This window comes from Oculina patagonica, chromosome 5, assembly GCF_052425735.1.
Source record: "Oculina patagonica isolate OP01 chromosome 5, crgOcupat, whole genome shotgun sequence".
NCBI classification, from domain to species: domain Eukaryota; kingdom Metazoa; phylum Cnidaria; class Anthozoa; order Scleractinia; family Oculinidae; genus Oculina; species Oculina patagonica.
Window position 1 is genome coordinate 25,800,107 of NC_135762.1, and position 27,461 is coordinate 25,827,567.

General features: G+C 37.9%; 2 protein-coding genes across 4 annotated transcripts; both read left to right on the forward strand.

The window, feature by feature from the left end:
• The first annotated feature begins 14,010 nt into the window (after window positions 1-14,010).
• Window positions 14,011-20,150, forward strand: LOC144653509 (C-type lectin lectoxin-Thr1-like). The gene is made up of 3 exons (XM_078513501.1): window positions 14,011-14,049; window positions 17,012-17,087; window positions 19,547-20,150. Exons 2-3 carry the CDS (start codon window positions 17,024-17,026, stop codon window positions 19,966-19,968), a joined length of 486 nt encoding a protein of 161 aa, XP_078369627.1. The 5' UTR covers window positions 14,011-14,049; window positions 17,012-17,023; the 3' UTR covers window positions 19,969-20,150.
• Window positions 20,151-22,666: 2,516 nt separating this feature from the next.
• LOC144653510 (uncharacterized) lies at window positions 22,667-27,324 on the forward strand. Of its 3 annotated transcripts, none has more exons than XM_078513504.1 (3): window positions 22,667-22,912; window positions 26,127-26,205; window positions 26,884-27,324. In XM_078513504.1, the coding sequence occupies exons 2-3, from the start codon at window positions 26,139-26,141 to the stop codon at window positions 27,150-27,152; spliced, it is 336 nt and encodes a 111-aa protein (XP_078369630.1). In that variant the 5' UTR covers window positions 22,667-22,912; window positions 26,127-26,138; the 3' UTR covers window positions 27,153-27,324. The 3 variants fall into 3 exon arrangements, with proteins under 3 accessions (XP_078369630.1, XP_078369628.1, XP_078369629.1); XM_078513502.1 differs by lacking the exon at window positions 22,667-22,912 and adding an exon at window positions 24,144-24,301; XM_078513503.1 differs by lacking the exon at window positions 22,667-22,912 and having other exon boundaries at window positions 25,556-26,205.
• The last annotated feature ends 137 nt before the right edge of the window (window positions 27,325-27,461 follow it).

Genomic DNA, 27,461 nt, shown 5'->3' on the forward strand with positions numbered 1-27,461 from the left:
TTCATTTTCATTTCTTACTCTCAATATCTCCTTTGGTATGGTTTTCGCTTTAGCTGTCGATTGCTTCATCGCTGTTTTTCAACCAACAAAGTACCGTATTTTGATAACAATGAAACGCGCTAAAATCTTCATTGCCGTTATAACAGTAATCGCATTGACCTTTGCAATTCTTCCACACTTAAACGTCCCTTTCGAGACTGTTTTTAAAGTGGATCTGCATTTCAATTCAACACTGAACTCTACTCTTCTCGTAGCGTCTTACATTTTGCTGTACATCGCGTTTCAAAACCGGACCAAGAAATCACTGAATCTTCGAAGAGCTGGGAACAACCAACCCACAAACACGGAAGAAGTTGACAAGATCTTCGCCCTCCAAAACAAATTTCGCAGGGTCTTGTTGATTTTTGTCGTTTTCTCTACCGTCCCGGCCATTCTTTCAACAATTGCCTATCACTTCGAGTTGTACTGTGGTCCATGTCAGAAATACCATTCCATCGTTATCGTTCAAAAGGTTTTTCTCAATTTGATGTTCATGAAATGTGCTCTGGATCCCTTTGCGTTTGGCTGGAGGCTTTCGCGAAACAGACAAGCTCTTAGAAAGATTATTTTTTGTCAGCTCCAAACTGTGAGGCCGATGGGTACCACCGCGGTCCATCCTGAAAATCAACTCCGGGAACTGACAAGGTTTTAGTGGACTTTTCCAAGCAGTGTGGCTTGAACGGCAGTCCTCACTCACTTTTCAACTATGCATTAATGTTATGCAAATGATTTTGCTAGAGACTGTTCACAGCCCTCTATTTTTTTTCATATTTTTTCGATCTATGAGCGCGGGGAAAGAACGGCGAGAGAACTAGATGCAAGCGCAAAACTGTAGGCGCGAGGGGGTGGGGGGGGGGGGGCTATTTTTCTTTCGCTCGCTTCCCCCCCCCTCCCCCATTCCTCGAGCTACGCGCACACGCTCGCTTCGCTCGCCGATTCTCTCGCCTTTTTGCGTTGAAAAATAGAGAGGCTGTGGTCAGTCTAGATTTTACAAACTACTTGAAAAACTGAGTACTTTGTACCAGAACTTTACGTTACGCAAGTACTTTTACAATACGTCAGACTCACATGTAACTTGCTACTCGTGATCGTAAGTTTTGTGCCAGTTTAGGCCTTGTCGAATTATCTAGTCATAATTAGTTGAGTTATAGCTAGGCCGTGCGAACTTGTAGTGATGTACCGTTTAATGAAGAACAGTCGAGTACCTCCGCAAACATGGAAGTGTAGTCTTATTCGACCTTTGGCTAATCCCCAAGACAGCTAACAGAATGGTTTAACAATTCAACGGAAATTTTTCAGAACAAAACTTAAATCCTGGCAGTCGGGCACCATTATTTTTTATATAGCTACCCCTTTGGGTTCATCGTTGAACGTTCCGAGGGGGCGGGGTGGTGGGGGGGGGTGGGCGACAACAAAATGAATTCAGAAATATTACATTGAGATTTACACACACATATAGAAATGATAACAATGTAAATAGCAAGAAAGCTGCCAACGATTTACCCACTGAAACTTGATGTAGATATGAGCAAGAGCAAAGTAAACTTTATGGATTTAACAGCAATAAGATAAATCTTGCTTTGATACTCTTGCGTGAGATGGACACCAGGGAAACCATTTCGCCCCTTGTTTATTAGATATATACTCAAATATATTATTATCAAAATACAATTATCGTCTAGTCTTTGTAATTATTCACCCAAAAGTGACCAATCATTGTAAGACACGATTTAATAGAACACACAACGCACTTCAGTAAAACACCCCTGTTTCAAACAACCAAGGTATTTCTTCGAGAGGTGATCAAGGAGATGAGTAAACAAGACTTTTAACGGCCATGTTGTTTTTCTAACAGTGCTATAATTTCACTCAAATTGTTCATTTTTCTTGTTTATACTTGTCTGATTGAAGCTGTGAAGGTATGAATTTCCTCATTTTCGGATAGGTTTTTAAAATCAAGAATATTTCAGGATAAAACATTACAAGAGTGACTTGCAATCAATTTGATTGTCTGGTAGCTTCTGCTTTGGAGGATTTTTTAAAGCACCTTTTGCACATGTAGAAATAATCATCTGTTTCTTCAAGACTCTTAGCTGCACCTTCTGAAAGTATTTATCTCTTTCTCATTGGATCGGTTTTCTTTCATATTATGAAAATATTTATTTTGCGGCGGTCCAACAGTCTAAAACCATTTCAGAATTTGAATCTTCACAGAGTTGAATTACAAACCAGATCTGAACAGAGTAGAAGAGGCTGCGGCAGTGAAACTACAAGGGTTTACAAAGCTTCACATTAGGCGCGAATGATTTAACCAAGTGAAGCGCCATCTTTTCCTTTTTTATTCCAGAAATTTCGCGCCTAGTAAAGCCGTTCCCGCGTCTTTTGGATTTTACAGACCATGTTTGAAACCTTTTTTGATCTCGGCAACCAGGCTGAAATTGTTTCTGATATCAACAGCGGACCGTCAATTCGACCCGCGAACCAGGCCAGCCCGGTTAACGTTACCGAACTCATACCGTATGAAGATGCCCCTAAGATACACGACATTTGCTTTCTTCTTTCGTGAGAGATCTATTGCCAAAACATAAAATAATTTTGTTGAATATATTTTAAATTGTCGCTTTTAGATCTAGAGCTCATCCATACTTTGTTCGAAATCGGTGTCAATTTTCTTCCACTTCAGTTTTACCGCCTTTTTTATTCTTTTAACACTAATCAGTAGTTCGTATAGTTTGCTCGTCCGGCGGCGTGAGAGTAGATCTGGAAAGAACTGTTGTGAATTTTTGTCTGATGCACTGCGTTGTGTTATGGTGAAAAATTAATTTGTAAGGAGCCTGTATTCAAATTCCCTTGCTTATTAAAGCTAAAAAGAGGAAGGTAGCCGAAATAACTATTTTTATCACAATTCCCTCTGGCAAAAGACGTGACTAGCAATCGGTCATACGTTGCTGAGATACGTGTTATCAGATAACATTTTAGAAATACCCATTTATATTATGGCATTTGCTAAATATGCAAAAAACTACTTCTAGCAGAGCAAAGTAAACTTTATGGATTTAACAGCAATAAGATAAATCTTGCTTTGATACTCTTGCGTGAGATGGACACCAGGGAAACCATTTCGCCCCTTGTTCATTAGATATATACTCAATTTTATTATTATCAAAATACAATTATCGTCTAGTCTTTGTAATTATTCACCCAAAAGTGACCAATCATTGTAAGGCACGATTAAATAGAACACACAATGCACTTCAGTTAAACACCCTGTTTCAAACAACCAAGGTATTCCTTCGAGAGGTGATCAAGGAGGTGAGTAAACAACACATTATTTAACGGCCATGTTGTTTTTCCAATTGTGCTATAATTTCACTCAAATTGTTCGTTTTTCTTGTTTATACTTCACTGATTGAAGCTGTAAAGGTATGAATTTCGTGATTTACAGATAGGTTTTTAAAATCAAGAATATTTTAGGATAAAACATTGTAAGAGTGACTTGCAATCAATTTGATTGTCTGGTAGCTTCTATTTTGGAGGAATTTTTAAAGCACCTTTTGCACATGTACAAATAATCATCTGTTTCTCCAAGGCTCTCAGCCGCACCTTCAGAAAGTATTTATCTTTTTCTCATTGGATCGATTTTCTTTCATATTATAAAAATATTTCTTTTGCGGACGTCCAACGGTCTCAAGCCATTTCAAAATTCGAATTTTCACACAGTTGAATTATAAGCTAGATCTGAACAGAGTAGAAGAGGCTGCGGCAGTGAAACTATAAGGGTTTACAAAGCTTCACATTAGGCGCGAATGATTTAACCGAACCGGAAGCGCCATCTTTTACTTGTTTTATTTCAGAAATTTCGCGCCTAGTAAAGCCCTTCCCGCGTCCTTTGGATTTTACAGACCACGTTTGAAACCAGCCTCGTCCCCAGGCCATACCGCGCTATGCGAGTGAGCGGAGGAGGACTGAAACCGAGCGCGATAGCGCGAGGCCTGGCACAAAATGGCAAAAAAGTCCCAGTTTAGCGAGAAAAAGTCCCAGATATAGCTCGACGAAAATATACGTTTTTCTGCGAGGAAAAGAAAATATTTCTGGTTCATGCGAAAACTACATCCTTTTTCAACATTTGTGGACTATTTTAGATGGCGGAGACGAACTGTAATGCCGTTTTTTCCTGCCTTGGAGAATGGTATTGGTCGTATTAGAGATAAGAAAATTATTCTGTTATTATTGTTTTCGTTCACTACTCGTAATGATACATGGGTCTACATGTATCTAGAAGTTCTTTGTGGTAAGCAAATTACGTTCGCCAGGTACTAGTAACTGTGGTAGTTTTATTTAAACCTGAAAGGCGTCGATCTCAATGCTTATAGAGCTAGGGTCGGGATTTTCGACCTTTGTTGTTTACAAATTTATGTGCGAAAACAAAGAAACAATTCAGCTTACTTGAAAGAAGAGTGCTGATCCCCCGATGCATGTAAGCTTGTCATTGATTACCTGTAAATTTTTATTTCGCTTTTTAGAGAAAAAAAAATCTAACTCTCGTAAACCAAAACTTTATTTGATCTTGTTGTAGCCTGTCTTTTTCTTGTATACTCTGGCTCATTTCATTAGCAGGAGATGTTAATCCAAATCCAGGTAATATATAACAAGTATACTTCAATCATTTTCGTCAATTCAATGAGCTTATTAAATAAAAATTACAGCTGGTCATGCTTATTGCAGATTCCGAGTGTGAATTGATAACATTTCCATTGTGTAGTACCACTAAATAGCCAACAGTTCTTGTCAGCCCAAAAGGTGTGGAAATTTATAGTTAGCATTTCAGCTGAAGTTTATATATTTTGCTGCCAATTTTTGTGTGCACTGCTTTCCCCTTTAGACAAGGTACATACTGCATCATTGTAGACACAGCTTGTTTAACACAGTATGATTCTTCTGCTATTCTCTCTGACATTTACTTGCAAAGAAACACATAAACACAATATATATACTAACTGAGCTAAGCAAATACATATGAAAGCTCAAAGAGGAGGACAAGGATTTTAATGTTACCTGGAAAGTTCTCTCTAAGGCCAAACCGTACACGAACACTTCAAAACGTTGTGACCTGTGTACTACTGAGAAATTGTTTCTAATTTGTTGGCCACATATGGCAACTCTTAATAAGCGGAACGAGCTTATTTCTACGTGTTGGCACAGGCGAAAATTTATTTTAAAGTTTAATTTTAAGGTTTAATTTAGAATTTCATACACTAATTTTAGCGCGAGCAATAATTGATGCTTTTTTAAGCTCTGATATGACAACTGAGCATGCGCGCATGCTCTACAGTGTAAAATTTAAATTGTAACGGTTAACAGTGCGATCAAAACAATGATGTAGACTGTAACGAACTAGTCTACATGCTGTTTAACTGAAGAGTGGGTCACCTTTATGGTGGCCTACGAAACAGATTTGTATTGAATGGCAGTCAACTGAATTTGAGTCGTTCATTAGAAAAAAGATTATACTGTGTTTATATGTTTATTTGCAAATAAATTAAAATATCAAAATATATAATGTTTAAATATTGTTTGAACCGCTCCAGAAAAGCTGGTTACTGGGGCTTTTGGACCAGCTTCTTTTTAATTTGTGAGCCCCATTCTAAATTCTTGATAGCCCAAAAATATTTGTATTTTTCCTCACATGGGTACATTGGCTATTTATCTTATTCCTTAAACTACCACCTTTTTAACTCCTACTTGCAGAGATATTAAACTGAGCTTGACTGACACACACACACACATAAACACAGTACAGTATACAAACGTATTTACATGTATTCAACTCTTGCAATATATACTAAAACTAGTAGTACCAGTAATTGGAATTTAGGGGAGTGCATTTGGTAGGGTGGGGTGATTTGGGAAGGAGGCAGGGAAAGATGGAGGCAGTGGAAAGTGTTATATTATGTTTTCATATTCTCTTGATATTTGAGGTCTGTCCATAGAAAATGTATGACATTGCCAGCTGATAAAACCTGATCTGCTTGTACCAACCCATCTTTCTAAAGCATAAGAGAAGAATAAAGCCTTTTGATTGATTGTGCCAAGCTAAGTGGCTAAAGGTCTTTAATGAATCCAAATAGAGTACATTGTATATCTAGAAGATACTCTGGATAATGTTTGTATAGTAACAATATAAATATAACATTAACTAACAGTAACATACGACTTTTAAACTGAAATGTAGCCATTCTAAACATTTTGATACCAGTCCATTAGGAACAGTTTTTTGTTTCCTTACAATCATAATCTTGTCAATGCTTAGTGGCCGAAGGGAATTTGATATGTTATAGAGTCTCACAAGTCTGAAGTTCACAAGAGAGAATTTGAATCTGTTAAGCAGCTGAGTTGACACATCACAACTCGGTATCGTCACCTATACAGTAGGCGAATTGCAGCGTTTGTTTCCCAGAAAACAAACCACTACACAGCGTTCTAATTTTCTGATAAGTAGCTTTAGTCATATATTTTGCTACTGATACTTCGAATAAATAGTTACAACTTCACTTACCCTGGATAAAACTGCGAAAAATATTCGAAAAAAGCGAAGGCAAAGGAACAAAGAAAGCACACACGAAAGCACAGTCGAAAGACTGTACTGATGGATTATCAGCTTTGAGCCTTTTATCTTTTCACCGCTGTTGTTGTTGTGTCAGCGAGAAGCAAAAATACTCATCATACGACTTTCCACGAACGACCACTATTCTATCTCCGTTCGCCAACAGAGAAATCGATCGATAGAGACAGCTCCCATCGCCAGTTACAGTTAGTGGAACATATTCTTCAAGCTCTTTAGATGGTACAATTTGCTGCGCATAAAAATCTACATTTAATGTTTCTACCTTAAATAAAAAATCTCCAATTACTTCACGAGTTTGCTGGCAGACATTGATGAAGGAATCCCAGCCAAATTCTGACGCGTTTTTAAGTTCTTCAAGAAGTTGACTGAAGTTCAATCGTTGGACAGCCTCCGCCATATTGGATTTGCCGTTTATTGCCAGGCGTCCTAGGCGAACTTTCCCGTCAAGCCTGGCGGGTGACGTCACATTCAAATTCGCCGGGGACGACTGGGGACGAGGCTGGTTTGAAACCTTTCTTGATCTCGGCAACCAGGCTGAAATTGTTTCTGATATCAACAGCGGACCGTCAATTCGACCCGCTAACCGGGCCAGCCCGGTTAACTTTACCGAACTCAAACCGTATAAAGATGCCCCTAAGATACACGACATTTGCTTTCTTCTTTCATGAAAGATCTATTTCCAAAACATAAAATGACTTTGTTGAATATATTTTAAATTGTCGCTTTTAGTTTTACAGCTCATCCATACTTTTTTCGAAATCGGAGTCAATTTTCTTCCACTTGTTTTTCACCGCCTATTTTATTCTTTTAACACTAATCATCAGTTCGTATAGTTTGCTCGTCCGGAGGCGTGAGAGTAGATCTGGAAAGAACTGTTGTGAATTTTAGTCTGATGCACTGCGTTGTGTTATAGTGAAAAATCAATTTGTAAGGAACCTGTTTTCAAATTCCCTTGCCTATTAAAACCAAAAAGAGCAAGGTAGCCGAAACAACCATTTTTATCACAATTCCCTCTGGCAAAAGACGTGACTAGCAATCGGTCATACGTTGCTGAGATACGTGTTATCAGATAACATTTTAGAAATACCCATTTATATTATGGCATTTGCTAAAAAGCGAAAAACTACTTCAAGCAGAGCAAAGTAAACTTTATGGATTTAACAGCAATAAGATAAATCTTGCTTTGATACTGTTGCGTGGTGTGGACACCAGGGAAACCATTTCGCCCCTTGTTTATTTGATATATACTCAATTATATTATTATCAAAATACAATTATCGTCTAGTCTTTGTAATTATTCACCCAAAAGTGACCCATCATTGTAAGGCACGTTTTAATAGAACACACAACGTACTTCAGTAAAACACCCTGTTTCAAACAACCAAGGTATTCCTTCGAGAGGTGATCAAGGAGGTGAGTAAACAACACATTATTTAACGGCCATGTTGTTTTTCTAACTGTGCTATAATTTCACTCAAATTGTTTGTTTTTCTTGTGAATACTTCACTGATTGAAGCTGTAAAGGTATGAATTTCCTGATTTTCAGATAGGTTTTTAAAATCAAGAATATTTCAGGATAAAACATTGTAAGAGTGACTTGCAATCAATTTGATTGTCTGGTAGCTTCTGTTTTGGAGGATTATTTAAAACACCTTTTGCACATGTACAAATAATCATCTTAGAATCATCTGTTTCTCCAAGACTCTCAGCCGCACCTTCAGAAAGTATTTATCTTTTTCTCATTGGATCGGTTTTCTTTCATATTCTAAAAATATTTCTTTTGCGGCGGTCCAACGGTCCAACGGTCTCAAACCATTTCAGAATTCGAATTTTCACACAGTTGAATTATAAGCTAGATCTGAACAGAGAAGATGAGGCTGCGGCAGTGAAACTACAAGGGTTTACAAAGCTTCACATTAGGCGCAAATGATTTAACCAAGCGAAGCGCCATCTTTTACTTGTTTTATTTCAGAAATTTCGCACCTAGTAAAGCCCTTCCCGCGTCCTTTGGATTTTACAGATCATGTTTGAAACCTTTCTTGATCTCGGCAACCAGGCTGAAATTGTTTCTGATATCAACAGCGGACCGTCAATTCGACCCGCTAACCGGGCCAGCCCGGTTAACGTTACCGAACTCATGCCGTATGAAGATGCCCCTAAGATAGACGACATTTGCTTTCTGCTTTCGTGATCATGAGTGATCTATTGCCAAAACATAAAATAACTTTGTTGAATATATTTTAAATTGTCGCTTTTAGTTTTAGAGCTCATCCATACTTATTTCGAAATCGGAGTCAATTTTCTTCCACTTGTTTTCCACCGCCTATTTTATCCTTTTAACACTAATCAGTAGGTCGTATAGTTTGCTCGTCCGGCGGCGTGTAAGTAGATCTGGAAAGAACTGTTGTGAATTTTAGTCTGATGCACAGCGTTGTGTTATAGTGAAAAATCAATTTGCAAGGAGCCTGTGTTCAAATTCCCTTGCTTATTAAAACCAAAAAGAGAAAGGTAGCCGAAAGAACGATTTTTTATCACAATTCCCTCTGGCAAAAGACGTGATTAGCAATCGGTCATACGTTGCTGAGATACGTGTTATCAGATAAAATTTTAGAAATACCCATTTATATTATGGCATTTGCTAAAAAAGCGAAAAACTACTTCCAGCAGAGCAAAGTAAACTTTATGGATTTAACAGCAATAAGATAAATCGTGCTTTGATACTCTTTCGTGAGATGGACACCAGGGAAACCGTTTCGCCCCTTGTTTTTTAGATATATACTCAATTATATTATTATCAAAATACAATTATCGTCTAGTCTTTGTAATTATTCACCCAAAAGTGACCCATCATTGTAAGGCACGTTTTAATAGAACACACAACGCACTTCAGTAAAACACCCTGTTTCAAACAACCAAGGTATTCCTTCGAGAGGTGATCAAGGAGGTGAGTAAACAACAAATTTAACGGCCATGTTGTTTTTCTAACTGTGCTATAATTTCACTCAAATTGTCTGTTTTTCTTGTGAATACTTCACTGATTGAAGCTGTAAAGGTATGAATTTCCTGATTTTCAGATAGGTTTGTAAAATCAAGAATATTTCAGGATAAAACATTGTAAGAGTGACTTGCAATCAATTTGATTGTCTGGTAGCTTCTGTATTGGAGGATTTTTTAAAGCACCTTTTGCACATGTACAAATAATCATTTGTTTCTTCAAGACTCTCAGCCGCACCTTCAGAAAGTATTTATCTCTTTCGCATTGGATCGGTTTTCTGTCATATTATAAAAATATTTCTTTTGGGGCGGTCCAACGGTCTCAAACCATTTCCGAATTCGAATTTTCACACAGTTGAATTATAAGCCAGATCTGAACAGAGTAGAAGAGGCTGCGGCAGTGAAACTACAAGGGTTTACAAAGCTTCACAATAGGCGCGAATGATTTAACCGAGCGAAGCGCAATCTTTTACTTTTTTTTATTCGAGAAGTTTCGCGCCTAGTAAAGCCGTTCCCGCGTCCTTTGGATTTTACAGACCATGTTTCAAACCTTTCTTGATCTCGGCAACCAGGCTGAAATCGTTTCTGATATCAACGGCGGACCGTCAATTCGCCCCGCTAACCGGGCCAGCCCGGTTAACGTGACCGAACTCATACCGTATGAAGATGCCCCTAAGATACACGACATTAACTTTCTTCTTTCGTGAGAGATCTATTGCCAAAACATAAAATGATTTTGTTGAATATATTTTAAATTATCGCTTTTAGATTTACAGCTCATCCATACTTTTTTCGAAATCGGAGTAAATTTTCTTCCACTTGTTTTTCGCCGCCTATTTTATCCTTTTAACACTAATCAGTAGTTCGTATAGTTTGCTCGTCCGGCGGCGTGTGAGTAGATCTGGAAAGAACTGTTGTGAATTTTAGTCTGATGCACTGCGTTGTGTTATAGTGAAAAATCAATTTGTAAGGAGCCTGTATTCAAATTCCCTTGCCTATTAAAACCAAAAAGAGCAAGGTAGCCGAAAGAACTATTTTTTATCACAATTCCCTCTGGCAAAAGACGTGATTAGCAATCGGTCATACGTTGCTGAGATACGTGTTATCAGATAAAATTTTAGAAATACCCATTTATATTATGGCATTTGCTAAAAAAGAGAGAAACTACTTCCAGCAGAGCAAAGTAAACTTTATGGATTTAACAGCAATAAGATAAATCGTGCTTTGATACTCTTGCGTGAGATGGACACCAGGGAAACCATTTCGCCCCTTGTTTATTAGATATATACTCAATTATATTATTATCAAAATACAATTATCGTCTAGTCTTTGTAATTATTCACCCAAAAGTGACCAATCATTGTAAGACACGATTTAATAGAACACACAACGCACTCCAGTAAAACACCCTGTTTCAAACAACCAAGGTATTCCTTCGAGAGGTGATCAAGGAGGTGAGTAAACAACACATTATTTAACGGCCATGTTGTTTTTCTAACTGTGCTATATTTTCACTCAAATTGTTCGTTTTTCTTGTTTATACTTCACTGATTGAAGCTGTAAAGGTATGAATTTCCTCATTTTCGGATAGGTTTTTAAAATCATGAAAATTTCAGGATAAAACATTACAAGAGTGACTTGCAATCAATTTGATTGTATCGGTAGCTTCTGCTTTGGAGGATCATTGGATCGGTTTTCTTTCATATTCTAAAAATATTTCTTTTGCGGCGGTCCAACGGTCCAACGGTCTCAAACCATTTCCGAATTCGAATTTTTACACAGTTGAATAATAAGCTAGATCTGAACAGAGTAGAGAGGCTGCGGCAGTGAAACTACAAGGGTTTACAAATCTTCACAATAGGCGCGATTGATTTAACCAAGCGAAGCACCATCTTTTCCTTTTTTTGTTTCAGAAATTTCGCGCCTAGTAAAGCCCTTCCCGCGTCCTTTGGATTTTACAGACCATGTTTCAAACCTTTCTTGATCTCGGCAACCAGGCTGATATTGTTTGTGATGTCAACAGCGGACCGTCAATTCGACCCGCTAACCAGGCAAGCCCGGTTAACGTTACCGAACTCATACCGTATAAAGATGCCTCTAAGATACACGACATTTGCTTTCTTCTTTCGTGAGAGATCTATTGGAAAAACATAAAATAACTTTGTTGAATATATTTTAAATTGTCGCTTTTAGTTTTACAGCTCATCCATACTCTTTTCGAAATCGGAGTCAATTTTCTTCCACTTGTTTTCGCCGCCCTTTTTATCCTTTTAACACTAATCAGTAGTTCGTATACTTGGCTTGTCCGGCGGCGTGAGAGTAGATCTGGAAAGAACTGTTGTGAATTTTAGTCTGATGCACTGCGTTGTGTTATAGTAAAAAATCAAATTGTAAGGAGCTTGTATTCAAATTCCGTTGCTTATTAAAACCAAAAAGAGAAAGGTAGCCGAAACGACTACTTTTTTATCACAATTCCCTCTGGCAAAAGACGTGATTAGCAATCAGTCATACGTTGCTGAGCTCGAGATACGTGTTATCAGATTACATTTTAGAAATACCCATTGACATTATGGCATTTGCTAAAAAAGCGAAAAACTACTTCAAGCAGAGCAAAGAAAACTTTATGGATTTAACAGCAATAAGATAAATTTTGCTTTGATACTCTTGCGTGAGATGGACACCAGGGAAACCATTTCGCTCCTTGTTTATTAGATATATACTCAATTATATTATTATCAAAATACAATTATCGTCTAGTCTTTGTAATTATTCACACAAAAGTGACCAATCATTGTAAGGCACGATTTAATAGAACACACAAAGCACTTCAGTAAAACACCGTGTTTCAAACAACCAAGGTATTCCTTCGAGAGGTGATCAAGGAGGTGAGTAAACAACACATTATTTAACGGCCATGTTGTTTTTCTAACTGTGCTATAATTTCACTCAAATTGTTCGTTTTTCTTGTTTATACTTCACTGATTGAAGCTGTAAAGTTATGAATTTCCTCATTTTCGGATAGGTTTTTAAAATCATGAAAATTTCAGGATAAAACATTACAAGAGTGACTTGCAATCAATTTGATTGTCTCGGTAGCTTCTGCTTTGGAGGACCCTTTTGCACATGTAGAAATAATCATCTGTTTCTTCAAGTCTGTCAGCCGCACCTTCAGAAAGTATTTATCTCTTTCTCATTGGATCGAGTTTCTTTTATATTATAAAAATATTTCTTTTGCGGCGGTCCAACGGTCTCAAACCATTCCAGAATTCGAATTTTCACACAGTCGAATTACAAGCCAGATCTGAACAGAGTAGAAGAGGCTGCGGCAGTGAAACTACAAGGATTTACAAAGCTTCACAATAGGCGCGAATCATTTAACCGAGCGAAGCGCCATCTTTTACTTGTTTTACTCCAGAAATTTCGCGCCTAGTAAAGCCGTTCCCGCGTCTTTTGTACTTTACAGACCATGTTTGAAACCTTTCTTGATCTCGGCAACCAGGCTGAAATTGTTTCTGATATCAACCGCGGACTGTCAATTCGACCCGTTAACCGGGCCAGCCCGGTTAACGTTACCGGACTCATACCGTATGAAGATGCCCCTAAGATACACGACATTTGCTTTCTGCTTTCGTGATCATGAGTGATCTATTGCCAAAACATAAAATAACTTTGTTGAATATATTTTAAATTGTCGCTTTTAGTTTTAGAGCTCATCCATACTTATTTCGAAATCGGAGTAAATTTTCTTCCCGTGACTTGTTTTTCGCCGCCTATTTTATCCTTTTAACACTAATCAGTAGTTCGTATAGTTTGCTCGTCCGGCGGCGTGTTAGTAGATCTGGAAAGAACTGTTTTGAATTTTAGTCTGATGCAAAGCGTTGTGTTATAGTGAAAAATCAATTTGTAAGGAGCCTTAATTCAAATTTTCTTGCTTATTAAAACCAAAAAGAGCAAGGTAGCCGAAAGAACGATTTTTTATCACAATTCCCTCTGGCAAAAGACGTGATTAGCCATCGGTCATACGTTGCTGAGATACGTGTTATCAGATAAAATTTTAGAAATACCCATTTATATTATGGCATTTGCTAAAAAAGCGAAAAACTACTTCCAGCAGAGCAAAGTAAACTTTATGGATTTAACAGCAATAAGATAAATCTTGCTTTGATACTCTTGCGTGAGATGGACACCAGGGAAACCATTTCGCCCCTTGTTTATTAGACATATACTCAATTATATTATTATCAAAATACAATTATCGTCTAGTCTTTGTAATTATTCACCCAAAAGTGACCAATCATTGTAAGACACGATTTAATAGAACACACAACGCACTCCAGTAAAACACCCTGTTTCAAACAACCAAGGTATTCCTTCGAGAGGTGATCAAGGAGGTGAGTAAACAAGACTTTTAACGGCCATGTTGTTTTTCTAACTGTGCTATATTTTCACTCAAATTGTTCGTTTTTCTTGTTTATACTTCACTGATTGAAGCCCTGAAAATATGAATTTCCTCATTTTCGGATAGCTTTTTAAAATCAAGAATATTTCAGGATAAAACATAACAAGAGTGACTTGCAATCAATTTGATTGTCTCGGTAGCTTCTGCTTTGGAGGATTTCTTAAAGCACCTTTTGCACATGTAGAAATAATCATCTGTTTCTTCAAGACTCTTAGCTGCACCTTCTGAAAGTATTTATCTCTTTCTCATTGAATCGATTTTCTTTTATATTATAAAAATATTTCTTTTGCGGCGGTCCAACGGTCTCAAACCATTCCAGAATTCGAATTTTCACACAGTCGAATTACAAGCCAGATCTGAACAGAGTAGATGAGGCTGCGGCAGTGAAACTACAAGGGTTTACAAAGCTTCACAATAGGCGCGAATGATTTAACCGAGCGAAGCGTCATCTTTTACTTGTTTTACTCCAGAAATTTCGCGCCTAGTAAAGCCGTTCCCGCGTCTTTTGGATTTTACAGACCCTGTTTGAAACCCTTCTTGATCTCGGCAACCAGGCTGAAATCGTTTCTGATATCAACGGCGGACCGTCAATTCGCCCCGCTAACTGGGCCAGCCCGGTTAACGTGACCGAACTCATACCGTATGAAGATGCCCCTAAGATACACGACATTTGCTTTCTTCTTTCGTGAGAGATCTATTGCCAAAACATAAAATAACTTTGTTGAATATATTTTAAATTGTCGCTTTTAGTTTTACGGCTCATTTATACTTTTTTCGAAATCGGAGTCATTTTTCTTCCACTTGTTTTTCGCCGGCTATTTTATCCTTTTAACACTAATCAGTAGGTCGTATAGTTTGCTCGTCCGGCGGCGTGAGAGTAGATCTGGAAAGAACTGTTGTGAATTTTAGTCTGATGCACTGCGTTGTGTTATAGTGAAAAAGCCGAAAGAACTATTTTTTATCACAATTATATTCCCTCTGGCAAAATACGTGATTAGCAATCGGCCAAACGTTGCTGAGATACGTGTTATCAGATAACATTTTAGAAATACCCATTTATATTATGGCATTTGCTAAAAAAGCGAAAAACTACTTCCAGCAGAGCAAAGTAAACTTTATGGATTTAAAAAGAATAAGATAAATCTTGCTTTGATACTCTTGCGTGAGATGGACACCAGGGAAACCATTTCGCCCCTTGTTTATTAGATATATACTCAATTATATTATTATCAAAATACAATTATCGTCTAGTCTTTGTAATTATTCACACAAAAGTGACCAATCATTGTAAGGCACGATTAAATAGAACACACAACGCACTTCAGTAAAACACGCTGTTTTAAACAACCAAGGTATTCCTTCGAGAGGTGATCAAGGAAGCGAGTAAACAACAAATTTAACGGCCATGTTGTTTTTCTAACTGTGCTATAATTTCACTCAAATTGTTCGTTGTTCTTGTTTATACTTCACAGATTGAAGCTGTAAAGGTATCAATTTCCTGATTTTCAAATAGGTTTTTAAAATCAAGAATATTTCAGAATAAAACATTTCAAGAGTGACTTGCAATCAATTTGATTGTTTGGTAGCTTCTGATTTGGAGGATTATTTAAAGCACATTTTGCACATGTAGAAATAATCATCTGTTTCTTCAAGACTCTCAGCCGCACCTTCAGAAAGTATTTTTCTCGTTCTCATTGGATCGGCTTTCTTTTATATTTTGAAAATATTTCTTTTGCGGCGGTCCAACGATCTCAAATCATTTCAGAATTCGAGTTTTCACACAGTTGAATTGTAAGCCAGATCTAAACAGAGCAGATTAAAAACCCTACTACATAGCAAAGTCATTCTTTTTACAGCGGACACTAGTCCGAATTCATAAGCGAATTTATTCTACGTTCTTTCAAAATCGTTTATATATAATATTATTTATAAATGACCAGTACCTTTCGGGAACTTTCCGAAACATGCCAATAAACACATAATATGCTATTTTCTTGCCCAAAGTGTATCACCCGCATAGCTCTTCCCTTTTCTGTTTGAATCATGATATACATGTTTAGACTCACCGGTGGTAGTAAAAACGTGCTCTACTCAAGCAGCGTAATGGACCATACACATTTCACATGCGTGCAACCGATAACAAGAATCTAGGGTGTTATGTTTGTGACCGTTAGTAAGAAACAGAATACTGAAAAACAGCATTTTTAACATAACTATCAAACAGTTCAGAAATTGCCTGAACATGTTAATCAAATGTCGTGAATCTGTTCTTTGTATTGTGTGATAATTTTATTATTACAAGTTATTTGGGTGGCCCGGATGGCGCCATTTCAAGTAGAGGCTGCGGCAGTGAAGCTACAAGAGTTACAAAGCTTCGGAGCAGGCGCTAATGATATAACCGAGCGAAGCACCATCTTTTAGTTGTTTTATTTCAGAAATTTCGCGCCTAACCGCCGTCCCTGCGTTCTTTGGATTGTACAAACCATTCTTGAAACCTTTCTTCATCTAAGCAACCAGGGCTGAATCTTCTGATATCAACAGCGGACCGTGAATTTCTTTAGTGAGAGATGTATTGCCAAAACATCAAATAACTTGGTTGTTTAATATATTTTAAATCGTCGCTTTTAGTTTCATAGCTCATTCATACCGACTTTTTTCGAAATCGAAGTTTATTTTTTTCAACTTGTTTTTCACCGGCTATGTTATCCTTTTGGCACAAATCAGCAGTTCGTATCTGATCGTCCGGATGAGAGTAGTACTGGAAAGAACTGTTGCCAATTTTAGTCCGATGTACTGCGTTGTGTTACAGTGACAAAATCTATCTGTAAGGAGCCTGTATTCAAATCTCCTTTTTTATTAAAACCAAAAGAGCTGGGTCGCTTTTGTTTTGTCAGGTCAAAACCAAGATGAAGATGCTTGCAGTTGTACCATTGTGTATTGTGGCTTTATGTTTCATGGGATGCGCATCAGGTAATAAATGAGTGAATGAATGCCTGAATCACTTTATTTAAACACGATAAATTAATCAGCAGAGCTGGTGGGGTCGTGTACTTAAATTAGTTAATTGCAGAACAAAATTTATATACATCCTTAAAATATCTAAACTATAAACTTCGTTTATCTATGTATATATTTACATTATATGCATGCTTCATTGAATTTTAGAGTTTAACTTATTAATAGTATTCGTAACTGTTAACTTTATGTTTTATGAGGGCTGCGGTGGAATCGAAATTCATTTTAGTAAAGTCAAATTTGGTTAATAATTGCTTGAATTCGTTTAAATGATCGATTGCTGGGTAGACTGTTCCACGCTATTGCTCCTCGGTACTTTATGGAGTTCCTAGTCATGTTCGTTTCTGGTCTTGGGAGAATGATGTCTCCATTTCTTCTGCTTTCGCGGCTCGAGTTCTTCTGTACAAACAGATCCGTGAATTCTGTGGCGGTGTGGCCTTTTATACATTTGAAAACGAACTCCGACAGTCGTTTCTTATATACTTCTTCCAAACTGTCCCATCGTGTACGTGTTAGGACATCTTCAGCGCTGGTGTCCCATGGTAGTCCATATACGATGCGGCCAGCCCTTGTGTGTAGTTTTTCCAGGTTACTGAGGTGTGTCTTATTGCACGAACCCAGAGCACTAGGCCGTACGTGACCGATAGCAATATGACCTTCATATAGAAGTCCTCTAGTTGCTCCCGGGGAGGAAAAGGCATACGTCGGAGTAAACTTAGTTTGGACGCAAAGGACTTCGCTACGTTTGCAGCGTGTTCAGACCAGGACATCTTGTTGTCCACTTGTACCTCTAACAGTCGTTCTGAGGTTGACCAGTTTATGATGCTGTCACCAAGATTCAAAGCTTGAATGGGTCCAATAAATGGTTGCCTATGCATTATCATTACCTTGCATTTGCTTGGGTGTGGTACAAGTGAATTCCTGTCGCACCATCTTTTGAGCTCTTTTAGTACATTGTTTAGTGCATTTGTTAGTTCATCAATATTATTTGCGATACAATAAATTGTTGTATCGTCTGCATACAAATAGGTTTCAGCGGAGTGTTCTGCATTTGGTAGGTCGTTCGTGAAGAGTGAGGATAATGTGGGACCAAGAACTGACCCCAGCGGTAGTCCGTGTGATATAGATTGTGTGTCCGAGTCGCATCCGTTGATCCTGACAAACTGTCTTCGTTCAGTAAGATAGTGTTTTATCCACAGCCATATATCTCCCCTGATTCCAAGATCGTTAAACTTTTGTAGTAATATGCTGTGTGACACAGTGTCAAAGGCCTTGGTGAAGTCAACAAACAGTATTCCAACAAATAGCTTTCTTTCCACTGATATCCTCCACATCTCTGTCATATGTATTAGAAGCTGTTCAGTTGACTTTCCTTTCTTATATGCCCATTGCCTGTTGTTGAGTAAATTTTCAGTGACTGCATATTCGATGATATTACTTGCTACACATGATTCCATCAGTTTACTTGGGATACTAAGCATAGATAAGTGGTCTATAACATGTTCTGTCTTCCTCACTTCCTTTTTTAAAAGCTGCACAGACTGTCTTTACTTAATTCCTAGATCTACCGTTCTGGATAAAGCTACCATATAGTAAGAACTTCAGAGGAAGTCAAAGCCTGAAAAAAATGGACGAGCTTTGGAGAATCTCCTCCAAAATTATCCGATATGGTAGCGGCCACCACCTCGGTTTCCAAAAACACATCGCTGAGATCACATTGACCTGAAATGTTTCTTGCAACCATCAATAGTATTAAATAAGGTGTCCTAATTTCAATTTCCCTACACTTTTCTTCAAAATGTCAATTTTCAATGACTCAAAATAAATTCCCCTGGCTATTCCCTGACCTTCAAAAATTTCATTTTCACGTAACCACTTCTTCCTGACCTGTGCCGCAACCCTGTGCAAATTTTGAATAGATTAAACTATTGGGTGCTAAACTTGTTACCCTGTCCGTCCCAGACAAATATTTCCTTAGATTCGTAGTTATTGTAAGATAAATACAAGTGTTATTGTAAAAAATAATATCGGGCACATATTTCATTGGTCTACATTTTTATCAGTGATGGTATTAAACGAATGTCTTTTTGGTCATTTTCTGGACATAACAGATTACCATAGCAACAATATAACCTATCAAAAAACCTTAATTTTAGCTTTAACTGCTTTTCGCTCACGATTCCGGTGACCCCCATTTGTATTGATACTGTTTGTTTAAGTTAAAAAATTTTAACTATAAAGGAAAGTGCTTAAAGCCACCTTACATTTTGGAAATGGGTCGCTAATGCGATGCAGTACTGCTTAGTTTCAATATCACACAAGTTTATATTGTTATCCTATATGGATGAATTGAAGTGATCGTCGTAGGCATTTCATTTTGTTTTCTAAAATTTTTAACCAATAAACTTTTTCAGGTGCCTGTCCGAGTGGCTGGTCGCAGTTTGAGGAATACTGTTACCTGGTGAATGGCAACGAACAAGATTGGTACTCTGCTGACGAGTACTGCCGTTCCCTCGGCGACGGCGTAGAACTAGTGAAGATCAACAGCGTTGAAGAAAACGAGTTCGTCCTGCAATTTGTGAGAGAAGAAGCTCCGGGGGCGCAATCGGTTTTTATCGGACTGCTGTGGGATAACAAAAACCGGAAATGGAAGTGGAGTGATAACTCGGATCCAGTCTTCACCAATTGGAATGAAGGTGAACCTAATGGAAATGCCAATGAGCCATGTGCAGAGCTGTACACCGACCACGAATCCCATGGGCCTATCAATGGTTACTGGAATGATCAAGAGTGTACTTATAGAAACGGCCTTGTCTGTAAGAAGTTTGCCTCCTAGTTACCACGTGCGCTTCAACAACGATCAAAGCCGCACTAGTCGTGTTTGGTGCTGGGAAATTAATTAACGCCTGTCTATCGATGGTCCAGGCCATTTTAAAATGTAATGAAGAGCAAATAATTGTAAAAGAACTGAGGGGTGTAGAAGAAACAGCGGCTTGAAAATAAAAGAGTTATCGTGAATTTTTTGTTGCTTCAGATTTGTTTTCTGAACACGATACCCGCCGGGTTATTTACATTTTCATTCCATAATTTGAAGCAAAAAAAAAAGAATTACTGAAAGATATTTAATAGTTGTTACTGACCAAACGAAAGGGCCGCACTGAGCAATACATACCCGGTCTGATATGTAATTATAGCGAAACAATTTTTAGCAAAGCATACCTCTTACGTACTTTCATTTATGGCCCAAGCGCGAACTGATTAGCAATTTTTGTGCACATTTAAAATGTGACGTTTTTGCGATTGAAAACACAGTCGTCCTTAAATGTTTTAAGTGGAAAAAAGTTCTAGCACGGAAAAAGGGAGGAAAACAGGTTTTATACAATACTGAAAACAATTTAGACTGCTTGAAATCTGTTTTTTTTATTCGAAATCTGGAGTGGGGCACGAGAATGGATGGGGAGTTTTTTCTCGTCTCGCCCCAACCGCAGCCACTTGTCTACATCGCCTTTTTTGCGTTCGCGTTCGCTTTCGCGGGGGAATAACGCTCGTCGGACCCTAAGAGAAAGACCAAGTGCAAGTAGTAGTCTAAAGACAATTTTTTAAAGAAAAAAGGAAAAGAAAAAGAAAAATCTCGCTAATCGATGGACATAATTCTCTTACGATGTTTCCCATGCATTTTTCGACCTTATAGAAATAACCTGCGCAAAGACGCTCAAAGAACCTGCGCGTTGCTACTGTGCATGGCTTGAAAAACGCAGACAGTAGCTGTTTATACAGAGAGCTAGACTAGGGGACACAAAATCGAGTGCTTTGAATCTCTCCTCAACAAAAACTTCTTTAGAATTTGCTTACAAGTGTTACGAGAGCTTTTAAGACAAAGTGTGGGAAGATTGAGGAGTGTACAATATAAAACGCGCGGTTCCAGATCTTTCCTTTTTTTGCCTTCGAAGACTTCCACGCCATTCATTATTGTCAAGTCTGGGGCTGGTGTGATTTTCGAGCGACCATTCCAGTTGGACATTTGGTCGATCCACCACTGCAGGTCGTACCGACAATCCTCAAATTCCCTTGCTTATTAAAACCAAAAATAGGAAGGTAGCCGAAAGAACTATTTTTTATCACAATTCCCTCTGGCAAAAGACGTGATTAGCAATCGGTCATACGTTGCTGAGATACGTGTTATCAGATAACATTTTAGAAATACCCATTTATATTATGGCATTTGCTAAAAAAAGCGTAAAACTACTACCAGCAGAGCAAAGTAAACTTTATGGGTTTAACAGCAATAAGATCAATCTTGCTTTGATACATTTGCGTGAGATGGACACCAGGGAAATTATTTCGCCTCTTGTTTATTAGATATATACTCAATTATATTATTATCAAAATACAATTATCGTCTAGTCTCTGTAATTATTCACTCAAAAGTGACCAATCATTGTAAGGCACGATTTAATAGAACACACAAAGCACTTCAGTAAAACACCCTGTTTCAAACAACCAATGTATTCCTTCCTTTTGCGGCGGTCCAACGGTCTCAAACCATTCCAGAATTCGAATTTTCACACAGTCGAATTACAAGCGAGATCTGAACAGAGTAGATGAGGCTGCGGCAGTGAAACTACAAGGGTTTACAAAGCTTCACATTAGGCGCGAATGATTTAACCGAGTGAAGCGTCATCTTTTACTTGTTTTACTCCAGAAATTTCGCGCCTAGTAAAGCCGTTCCCGCGTCTTTTGGATTTTACAGACCCTGTTTGAAACCTTTCTTGATCTCGGCAACCAGGCTGAAATCGTTTCTGATATCAACGGCGGACCGTCAATTCGCCCCGCTAACCGGGCCAGCCCGGTTAACGTGACCGAACTCATACCGTATGAAGATGCCCCTAAGATACACGTCATTTGCTTTCTTCTTTCGTGATAGATCTATTGCCAAAACATAAAATAACTTGGTTGAATATATTTTAAATTTTCGCTTTTAGTTTTACAGTTGATCCATACTTGTTTCGAAATCGGAGTCAATTTTCTTTCACTTGCTTTCCACCGCCTATTTTATCCTTTTAACACTAATCAGTAGTTCGTATAGTTTGCTCGTCCCTGCGGCGTGTGAGTAGATCTGGAAAGAACTGTTGTGAATTTTAGTCTGATGCACTGCGTTGTGTTATAGTGAAAAATCAATTTGTAAGGAGCCTGTATTCAAATTCCCTTGCTTATGAAAACTATAAAGAGCAAGGTAGCCGAAAGAACTATTTTTTATCACAATTCCCTCAGGCAAAAGACGTGATTAGCAATCGGTCATACGTTGCTGAGATACGTGTTATCAGATAACATTTTAGAAATACCCATTTATATTATGGCATTTGCTAAAAAAGCGAAAAACTACTTCCAGCAGAGCAAAGTAAACTTTATGGATTTAACAGCAATAAGATAAATCTTGCTTTGATACTCTTGCGTGAGACGGAAACCAGGGAAACCATTTCGCCCCTTGTTTATTAGATATATACTAAATTATATTATTATCAAAATACAATTATCGTCTAGTCTTTGTAATTATTCACTCAAAAGTGACCAATCATTGTAAGGCACGATTAAATAGAACACACAAAGCACTTCAGTAAAACACCCTGTTTCAAACAACCAAGGTATTCCTTCGAGAGGTGATCAAGGAGGTGAGTAAACAACACATTTTTTAACGGCCATGTTGTTTTTCCAACTATGCTATAATTTCACTCAAATTGTTCGTTTTTCTTGTTTATACCTCACTGATTGAAGCTGTAAAGGTATGAATTTTTCATTTTCGAATAGGTTTTTAAAATCAAGAATACTTCAGGATAAAACATTACAAGAGTGACTTGCAATCAATTTGATTGTCTGGTAGCTTCTGCTTTGGAGGATTTTTTAAAGCACCTTTTGCACATGTACAAATAATCATCTGTTTCTTCAAGACTCTCAGCTGCACCTTCAGAAAGTATTTATCTTTTTCTCATTGGATCGGTTTTCTTTCATATTATAAAAATATGTCTTTTGCGGCGGTCCAACGGTCTCAAACCATTTCAGAATTCGAATTTTCACACAGTTGAATTATAAGCCAGATCTGAACAGAGTAGAAGAGGCTGCGGCAGTGAAACTACAAGGGTTTACAAAGCTTCACAATAGGCGCGAATGATTTAACCGAGCGAAGCGCCATCTTTTACTTGTTTTATTTCAGAAATATCGCGCCTAGTAAAGCTTTTCCCGCGTCCTTTGGGTTTTACAGACCATGTTTGAAACCTTTCTTGATCTCGGCAACCAGGCTGAAATTGTTTCTGATATCAACAGCGGACCGTCAATTCGACCCGCTAACCGGGCCAGCCCGGTTAACGTGACCGAACTCATATGAAGAGGCCCCTAAGATACACGACATTTGCTTTCTTCTTTCGTGAAAGATCTATTGCCAAAACATAAAATAACTTGGTTGAATATATTTTAAATTTTCGCTTTTAGTTTTACAGTTGATCCATACTTGTTTCGAAATCGGAGTCAATTTTCTTCCACTTGTTTTTCGCCGCCTATTTTATCCTTTTAACACTAATCAGTACTTCGTATAGTTTGCTCGTCCGGCGGCGTGAGAGTATATCTGGAAAGAACTGTTGTGAATTTTAGTCTGATGCACTGCGTTGTGTTATAGTGAAAAATCAATTTGTAAGGAGCTTGTATTCAAATTCCCTTGCTTATTACAACCAAAAATAGGAAGGTAGCCGAAAGAACTATTTTTTATCACAATTCCCTCTGGCAAAAGACGTGATTAGCAATCGGTCATACGTTGCTGAGATACGTGTTATCATAAAACATTTTAGAAATACCCATTTATATTATGGCATTTGCTAAAAAAGCGAAAACCTACTTCTAGCAGAGCAAAGTAAACTTTATGGATTTAACAGCAATAAGATAAATCTTGCTTTGATACTCTTGCGTGAGATGGAAACCAGGGAAACCAATTCGCCCCTTGTTTATTATATATATACTCAATTATATTATTATCAAAATACAATTATCGTCTAGTCGTTGTAATTATTCACCCAAAAGTGACCAATCATTGTAAGGCACGATTAAATAGAACACACAAAGCACTTCAGTAAAACACCCTGTTTCAAACAACCAAGGTATTCCTTCGAGAGGTGATCAAGGAGGTGAGTAAACAAGACTTTTAACGGCCATGTTGTTTTTCTAACAGTGCTATAATTTCACTCAAATTGTTCGTTTCTCTTGTTTATACTTCACTGATTGAAGCCCTGAAGGTATGAATTTCCTCATTTTCGGATAGGTTTTTAAAATCAAGAAAATTTCAGGATAAAACATTGTAAGAGTGACTTGCAATCAATTTGATTGTCTTGGTAGCTTCTGCTTTGGAGGATTTCTTAAAGCACCTTTTGCACATGTAGAAATAATCATCTGTTTCTTCAAGACTCTCAGCCGCACCTTCAGAAAGTATTTATCTTTTTCTCATTGGATCGGGTTTCTTTCATATTATAAAAATATGTCTTTTGCGGCGGTCCAACGGTCTCAAACCATTTCAGAATTCGAATTTTCACACAGTTGAATTATAAGCCAGATCTGAACAGAGTAGAGAGGCTGCGGCAGTGAAACTACAAGGGTTTACAAAGCTTCACAATAGGCGCGAATGATTTAACCAAGCGAGGCGCCGTCTTTTACTTGTTTTATTTCAGAAATTGCGCGCCTAGTAAAGCCCTTCTCGCGTCCTTTGGATTTTACAGACCATGTTTGAAACCTTTCTTGATCTCAGCAACCAGGCTGAAATTGTTTCTGATATCAACAACGGACCGTCAATTCGACCCGCTAACCGGGCCAGCCCGGTTAACGTTACCGAACTCATACCGTACGAAGATGCCAACATTTGCTTTCTTCTTTCGTGAAAGATCTATTGCCAAAACATAAAATAACTTTGTTGAATATATTTTAAATTGTCGCTTTTAGTTTTACAGCTCATCCGTACTCTTTTCGAAATCGGAGTCAGGTTTCTTCCACTTGTTTTCGCCGCCTTTTTTATCCTTTTAACACTAATCAGTAGTTCGTATAGTTGGCTTGTCCGGCGGCGTGAGAGTAGATCTGGAAAGAACTTTTGTGAATTTTAGTCTGATGCACTGCGTTGTGTTATAGTAAAAAATCAAATTGTAAGGAGCTTGTATTCAAATTCCCTTGCTTATTAAAACCAAAAAGAGAAAGGTAGCCGAAACGACTATTTTTTTATCACAATTCCCTCTGGCAAAAAACGTGATTAGCAATCGGTCATACGTTGCTGAGATACGTGTTATCAGATAACACTTTAGAAATACCCATTTATATTATGGCATTTGCTAAAAAAGCGATAAACTACTTCCAGCATGCAGAGCAAAGTAAACTTTAGTTGTTTTATTTCAGAAATTTCGCGCCTAACCGCCGTCCCCGCGTCCTTTGGATATTACAAACCATTCTTGAAACCTTTCTTCATCTCGGCAACCAGGGCTGAAATTTCTGTTATCAACAGCGGACCGTGAATTCGACCCGCTAACCGGGCTAGCCCGATTACCAAACTCACATGAAGAGGCCTCTAAGATACACGACATCTGCTTTTTTCTTTTGTGAGAGATGTATTACCAAAACATCAGAAGTACATAATCTAGATTATGTACTTCTGCAAAACATAAAATAACTTGGGTGTTTAATATATTTTAAATCGTCGCTTTTAGTTTCATAGCTCATCCGTACCGACTTTTTTTCGAAATCGAAGGGAATTTATTTCCACTTTTTTTACCGGCTATTTTATCCTTTTGACACAAATCAGCAGTTCGTATAGTGTGATCGTCCGTATGAGAGTAGTACTGGAAAGAACTGTTGTCAATTTTAGTCCGATGCACTGCGTTGTGTTACAGTGACAAAATCTATTTGTTAGGAGCCTGTATTCAAATCTCCTTGTTTATTAAAACCAAAAGAGCTAGGTCGCTTTTGTTTTGTCAGGTCAAAACCAAGATGAAGATGCTTGCAGTTATTCCGCTGTGTATTGTGGCTTTATGTTTCATGGGATGCGCATCAGCAGGTAATAAATGCTCTGTCTTTACTTGATTCCCAAATCTGCCTTTCTTGATAAAGCTACCATATAGTAAGAACTTCAGAGGAAGTCAAAGCCTGAAAAAATGGTCGAGCTTTGGAGAATCTCCTCCAAAATTATCCGATATGGTAGCGGCCTCCACGTCGGTTTCCAAAAACACATCGCTGAGATCACATTGACCTGGAAAGTTTCTTGCAACCATCAATAGTATTAAATAAGGTGTTCTAATTTCAATTTCCCTACACTTTTCTTCAAAATGTCAATTTTCCCTGACTCAATATAAATTCCCCTGGCTCTTCTCTGACCTTCAAAAATTTCATTTTCCCGTGACCACTTCTTTATGACCTGTGGCAACCCTTTGCAAATTTTAAATAGATTAAACTATTGAGTGCTAAACTTGTTAACCTGTCCGTCCCAGACAAATCTTTGCTCAGATTCGTAGTTATTGTAAGATTAATACAAGTGTTATTGTAAAAAATAATGTGAACGAATGTCTTTTTGGTCATTTTCTGGACATAACAGATTACCATAGCAACAATATAACCTATCAAAGAAGCCTTAATTTTAGCTTTAAGTGCTTAAAGTAGATGAATTGAAGTGATCGTCGTAGGCATTTCATTTTGTTTTCTAAAATTTTTAAACAATAAACTTTTTAATCATTTCCAGGATCCTGTACATGTCCGCGAGGCTGGTCGCAGTTTGGCCGGGAACACTGTTACAAGCTGATGAATGGCAACGATGGGAGGTCTAGTTCTGCTAAAGAGTGCCACGGCGACGGCGAAGAACTAGTGAAGATCCACAGCGTTGAAGGAATCCAGCTCGTCCTGCAACACTTGAGAGACGAAGCGAAAAAGAAGGCGCCGGAAAAGCCAAAAGATGGTTACTGGAATGATTTACTTTGTACTGAGAAGTTCTTCTGTAAGTTGGCCTGCTAGTCACCACGCTTCAACAACCATCAAAGCCGCACTAGTCGTGTTTGGTGCTGGGAAATTAACGCCTGACTATCGATGATCCAGGCCATCTTAAAATGTAATGAAGAGCAAATAATTGTAAAAGAACTAAGGGGGTAGAAAAACAGCGGCTTGAAAATAAAAGAGTTATCGTGAATTTTTTGTTGCTTCAGATTTGTTTTCTGAACACCATACCCGCTGGGTTATTTACATTTTCATTCCAGGGTTTGAAGTAAAAAAAAAAGAATTACTGAAAGATATTTTGTCACTGGCCAAACGAAAGGGCCGCACTGA

Coding starts and splice junctions, on each gene's coding strand:
- LOC144653509 (XM_078513501.1), top strand. CDS start 17,024: ATGAAGATGCTTGCAGTTGTACCATTGTGTATTGTGGCTTTATGTTTC. Junction 17,088..19,546: donor TTTCATGGGATGCGCATCAG/GTAATAAATGAG, acceptor AAACTTTTTCAG/GTGCCTGTCCGAGTGGCTGG.
- LOC144653510 (XM_078513504.1), top strand. CDS start 26,139: ATGAAGATGCTTGCAGTTATTCCGCTGTGTATTGTGGCTTTATGTTTC. Junction 26,206..26,883: donor CATGGGATGCGCATCAGCAG/GTAATAAATGCT, acceptor AATCATTTCCAG/GATCCTGTACATGTCCGCGA.